The sequence below is a fragment of the Zea mays genome, chromosome 1 (assembly GCF_902167145.1).
Source record: "Zea mays cultivar B73 chromosome 1, Zm-B73-REFERENCE-NAM-5.0, whole genome shotgun sequence".
NCBI lineage: Eukaryota > Viridiplantae > Streptophyta > Magnoliopsida > Poales > Poaceae > Zea > Zea mays.
In genome coordinates this window covers 213,377,723-213,383,085 of record NC_050096.1, presented here as the reverse complement: position 1 = coordinate 213,383,085, position 5,363 = coordinate 213,377,723, and the positions used below count along the sequence as shown (strand labels likewise).

General features: G+C 47.4%; 1 protein-coding gene across 3 annotated transcripts; it reads left to right on the top strand.

Annotated features, from left to right (window-relative positions):
- Positions 1–427: 427 nt before the first annotated feature.
- On the top strand, positions 428–3,949 carry LOC100279383 (exocyst subunit exo70 family protein D1). Of its 3 annotated transcripts, none has more exons than XM_008674404.3 (2): positions 428–2,629; positions 3,704–3,949. In XM_008674404.3, exon 1 carries the CDS (start codon positions 718–720, stop codon positions 2,611–2,613), a length of 1,896 nt encoding a protein of 631 aa, XP_008672626.1. In that variant the 5' UTR covers positions 428–717; the 3' UTR covers positions 2,614–2,629; positions 3,704–3,949. The 3 variants fall into 3 exon arrangements, with proteins under 3 accessions (XP_008672626.1, XP_008672628.1, NP_001145869.1); XM_008674406.3 differs by having other exon boundaries at positions 3,683–3,949; NM_001152397.1 differs by lacking the exon at positions 3,704–3,949 and having other exon boundaries at positions 463–2,868.
- The last annotated feature ends 1,414 nt before the right edge of the window (positions 3,950–5,363 follow it).

The window sequence follows — 5,363 nt, the reverse complement described above, 5'->3', positions numbered from 1 at the left end:
AATTTTACATATGATTGAAGTTAAACAATCTTAAATTTAAGTAAATTTATAAAAAAAAGTTATATATATATATAACTCAAATAGGTATACTATAAAATCATATTTAGTTAGTATATTACTCATTAATGTATTTTGATATAAATAATTATAAATTGTTTGACTTAGTTTTTTTTTTGGTTGGAATTGCGTCTCTTTTTTTTTTAAATGGAGTGAGTACCACGGAGGGGAACTTTGACGCTGGTTGTTAATGTCCTCTCTTCGGAAACAATTTGCATAATTAATAAGCAATTAGCTATTTTCTTTGCTACTACATAATATAAAGAAGTAAGATTTTTTGGATAAAAGAAAAGGAAAAATTGGAAATGTCGTGGGTTCGTAGCTCTCGCTTCCTGGTCGTCGCGAGTCCAAACAAAAAGAAGTTCACAATCACCGCGAGCACGCAGAAATGAACGGAGGCTTGCGCTTGCCTGTATCGCGCGACCGGAGCTGAGCAGCAGCACAGAGTGGAGCCAGCTCGCTTCGCCTCCTCGGTCGCCTCCACTTCTATATCACTTCCCCGTCTGGCCCCTTCCCCGTGCGCCACCGCGCACAATCACACGCGCGCGCCCACACGTGCGGCTTCCCGGATTCGCGCCGCCGCGCCAGAGCCAGCCAGGCCAGCTTCGGATCGAGGAAGAGGAGGTGGCGAAGGTGAGGAGTCAACCCAGCTTCCGAGCCATGGACGGATCGGCCGCGGAGCTGGAGGCGGCGGAGCGGGTGGTGATGCGGTGGGACTCATCCTCGGCGGGCGCCGGCGCGGACGAGCCGATGCTGTTCGACGGCGGCGGGGACCGGGCCGAGGCGGACAGGTTCCTCCGCGCCGTCGACGATCTGCGTCGGCTCGCGCCGCCGTCGCCCGCGGCAGTCGGCAGCCCGCGCCGCCTCTCGTCGTCCTCGGTGGCGGCGAGCGGCGCCGTGCAGGTCGCTATGGCGCGGCTCGAGGACGAGTTCCGCCACGTGCTGTCGACGCGCGCCCTCGACCTCGAGATCGAGGCGCTCGCCGACCTCAGCTCGCTCTCCATCAACAGTGACCGCACCAACTCGGCCTCCTCCGCCGACCTCCCCGCCGCTGACGAGGACGACTCCGTGTCCTCCTCCATCGGCCGCCGCAGCACCGCCTACCGCTCGCTCCGGAGCATCCGCGAGATCGACCTGCTACCCGACGACGCCGTCGCGGACCTCCGCGCCATCGCGTCCCGCATGGCCGCCGCCGGGTACGGCCGCGAGTGCGCGCAGGTGTACGCCTCCGTCCGCAAGCCCGCCGTCGACGCCTCCCTGCGCCGGCTCGGTGTCGAGCGCCTCAGCATCGGCGACGTCCAGCGCCTCGAGTGGGACGCGCTCGAGGCCAAGATCCGCCGATGGATCCGCGCCGCCCGCGCCGCCGTCCGCGGCGTCTTTGCCAGCGAGCGCCGCCTCTGCTTCCACATCTTCCACGACCTTCCTATCTCCACCACCACCATCTCCGCCGCCTCAGCGTCCGCCACGCACGACATCCCTTTCGCCGAAGCCGTCAAGGGCGCCGCGCTGCAGCTCTTCGGCTTCACCGAGGCCATCAGCATCGGTCGCCGCTCCCCTGAGAAGCTCTTCAAGATCATAGACCTCCACGACGCGCTCTCGGACCTCCTCCCCGACGTCTCCGACATCTTCGCCGCCTCCAAGGTCGCGGAGTCCATATACGTGCAGGCCGTTGAGATCCGGTCTCGCCTCGCCGATGCCGTGAGAGGGATACTCTCGGAGTTCGAGAACGCCGTGCTCCGCGACCCGCCCAAGACCGCGGTGCCTGGCGGTACCATCCACCCGCTCACTCGGTATGTGATGAACTATAGCAGCCTCATTTGCGACTACAAGGTCACGCTCTCCGAGCTGATCATATCACGTCCATCAGCTAGCGCTCGTCTTTCTGCTGAGGGCAATGAGCTCGCGCCGTCCTTGGCCGACCTCGAGCTCCCTGAGCTTGAGAACCAGTTACCGCTTGCCTCTCACATTGTCTGGATCATTGTTGTTCTTGAACACAACCTGGAGGGCAAGGCGGCACTCTACAAGGATCCAGCTCTCTCGCATCTGTTCATGATGAACAATGTTCACTACATTGTCCACAAGGTTAAAGATTCGCCAGATCTCTGGAGCATGATCGGTGATAATTACTTGAAACGGCTTACTACCAAGTTCACAATGGCGGCCACAAACTACCAGCGCACCTCATGGTTGAAGATCTTGAATTGTTTGCGTGATGAGGGGCTCCATGTAAGTGGTGGCTTTTCGTCGGGGATATCCAAGTCGGCACTGCGGGAGCGGTTCAAGTCCTTCAATGCTGCATTTGAGGATGCGCATAGGGTGCAGTCAGGGTGGTGTGTGCCAGACAACCAGCTGAGGGAGGAGCTCAGGATCTCAATTGCTGAGAAGCTGCTGCCAGCATACCGGTCATTCCTTGGCAGATTTCGACATCATATAGAGAACGGGAAGCATCCAGAGCTCTACATTAAGTTCTCCGTTGAGGACCTTGAGATAGCTGTGAGCGATTTCTTTGAAGGTGTTCCTCCTTCCCCACATAACAGGAGGAAATCACATGGATGAGGGACTTTTACCTCAGGTATTCAACTGGCTGATGTTGCTATTTATTCTTTTATTCTTCACAAAGAAGCTGGTTCTGGTATTTGGGCTCGATTTCTTCTGTCCTGATAGATGTGAGTATAAATTTGGTGGTCTTCAATCAGAGATGGCAAATATGAATACATTTTGGGATCTTTCTGAAGCTGTCAATCGGCCCAGTGATCCCTACTCTGTAAGAGAAGGTGTTCATTTGGTACACTATAATTATATAAATTTTGCAAGTAGCATGTCCATATAGAAAATTCTTTCAGCAACGTTGGATAGTTGGAACCCATGGCATTTTTGCCCCTGTTTTGCACCAGCTTCTGTTACCCTTTTCATTGTTAACAATTATCAAATGGGTCTACGCTTTGTGGATTAGATGTAAAAAGATTTCTACGACTCTCATGTACCACATATTTTTGTAATATGATAATATCACGCTGTTGCAAATTCAAAAGAAAACTTCAAGTCTTCTCCATGGCACAGTTCTATTCAGTTGTCAAAACTAATATAAAGATGAACCGTTAAAGTGGCATTGTTGATTCCTCCATAAGATTTACACTTTGTTGCTATTTTAGTATATCATTAAGTTAGAAAATAGATGCTATTTGGCAGGAATGTTTCAAATTTTTTATTGTGCAATTATTTTCCCTGCACACACCACTTTGGGATGCTGTCCTTTTGAAAGACCTCTTTTACTAGTTGAGTTCGTGGTCCCTGACCCTGAAAGTTGATACTAGAAATAACATACTGAGAAAAAGGTACAAAAGAGAGGTCTTCTATGTCCAGATCATTTTGTTTTGCCCTTTTTTTCTTTTTGGATGGACCATGGATGTCAAAGCTGTGCTTATTTATGAGGAAAAAAACAGATGGAACTATTAAGGAAATAATAAGAAGAACAAGTCTGAAATGCCATGCTTTCCATTGTTCTTGTTTGAAAAACACATATACTTGTTCCCAAGAATAAAAACCACATTGTAAATTACTCTATTGCACTCTCCATTTCCTTCTACAGTTATGCGATAAATAACATGTCATGAATCCGTATTAGCTTTTTATGTGTTGTTATCAGGCACAAGAAATTACTCTATTGCACTCTCCATTGACGTACCAATGCGTGTAACTGGAAACAGCCTGTCCATATTGCTGTATATATTATGTTCTGGAATCACATGATCCAGCATTGCCTATGACTATGATGTAATTTATAAAAGTATACTATGGAATCAGAGATCATGTGTTATGCGCCATACGTGTAACCTTGCGGGGACTGATGAAATTTGAAGCCCTACCAGCTGATTGCCTTTTTGAGCTATAATGTTCGTGATCTTTTCAAGAATGCAATTATGTATGCTGAAAGATTTGTCATCGTATACTTTGATACGAACAGGCCATCATATTCATATGTACAGGCGACATGTATCGTTTGGCATACGTATATGGAATTTTTTTATATCTATAATCTCAGTATCTAGTTGTCTCCCTGGCCAACAACCCTTCCAGTTGCATTATTATTACAGAGCTAGGACTTGAGGTTTCTATTCAGTATTGCTGTAGAGTTACAACTACTTGGTATCTGCATTATTTCTTCCCTCCTTTTTTCCTTTTTACCTTGCAAGTAACATAGGCACATGTCTGTTTTATTGGACGAAAAAAGGGCGCAAGTACGTCTTTGCTAATTAGATATTCCTTCGTGTAGAGGAAAAGAACATTGTTTTTTTTTGTTTGTTCTGAAATAAAAGAGTGTTTGAATACATGTGTAATCGTTTTGGGCTGATGTACATGCCATAGGAGTAATGCGTTGTGAGTACTTCTCACTTCACAGAAGAGTCAGTATGATACTGACTTTCTACAGCGTCAGCAGTTTGATCTGCCATCGGATATGGCTCATGAGTACATAGTCTATCGTCTTTTATTAGTTTTACCTTTCCTCTGTTTTTTTAGAAGAGTTTGAACATTACATGTCACTCTTAATGTGTTAACATGAGGCGGTGAACAGTTCCGTGCTTGCTTGTTTAATTCTTCGTTGTTTCTTCTCGTCATTGTAGACTCCGCATAATTACATAGGCCCATTTGAATAAACTGATCAAGCTTAACCACCGAATAAATCGCTGGTAATGGGGATATTCTCTGAAAATAAAATACTGGCATATTGAACAAACAGAGGACGTTCCGGAGCTACAATCATCAATCATGATCATGTGGTGCTCGTTGCCGTGCTGCTTTGCTTGCTCTGCTCAATGATTGTTGGGTTTCTGCCGAACTAACTAATCTATGATGCCCGTGTGAATGAGAGAAAAATGGATGGGTTTTGCTTGGCTTTTCGTGGCCCTTTTCTCTAACCCCGTCGAGCCTTCAAAAGTTGGACTCGACGAGGAATAACGAATGATTCAGACCGGTGTTAGGTCCCAACTCCTTGAGGCCTTGTTCGTTGTATAAATATTGAATTCTATTCTATTTAAATAAATTTAACTATTAGGGGTGTTGGAACTTGCTGACACTTGGTCGAGCAAATCCAAACAGTTGGAGAACATGGATGATTTGATGATTGTCAACGCGGTGTATTAGAGCAACAGTGTTTTTTCAGCCTCTCGTATTATGGTACAGTACGGGGATATTTATAGGTAACCAGAAACAGGGGGCGGTCTCACCTTGGTAAATACAATGATGCCCCTGGTTATCTACGTTATCCCTAAATATTCCCCTCCAAAGGATTACTGTAGGTCATTACA

What these genes read in the sequence shown, in the direction of transcription:
- LOC100279383 (XM_008674404.3), top strand. Translation starts at nt 718, where the DNA reads ATGGACGGATCGGCCGCGGAGCTGGAGGCGGCGGAGCGGGTGGTGATG.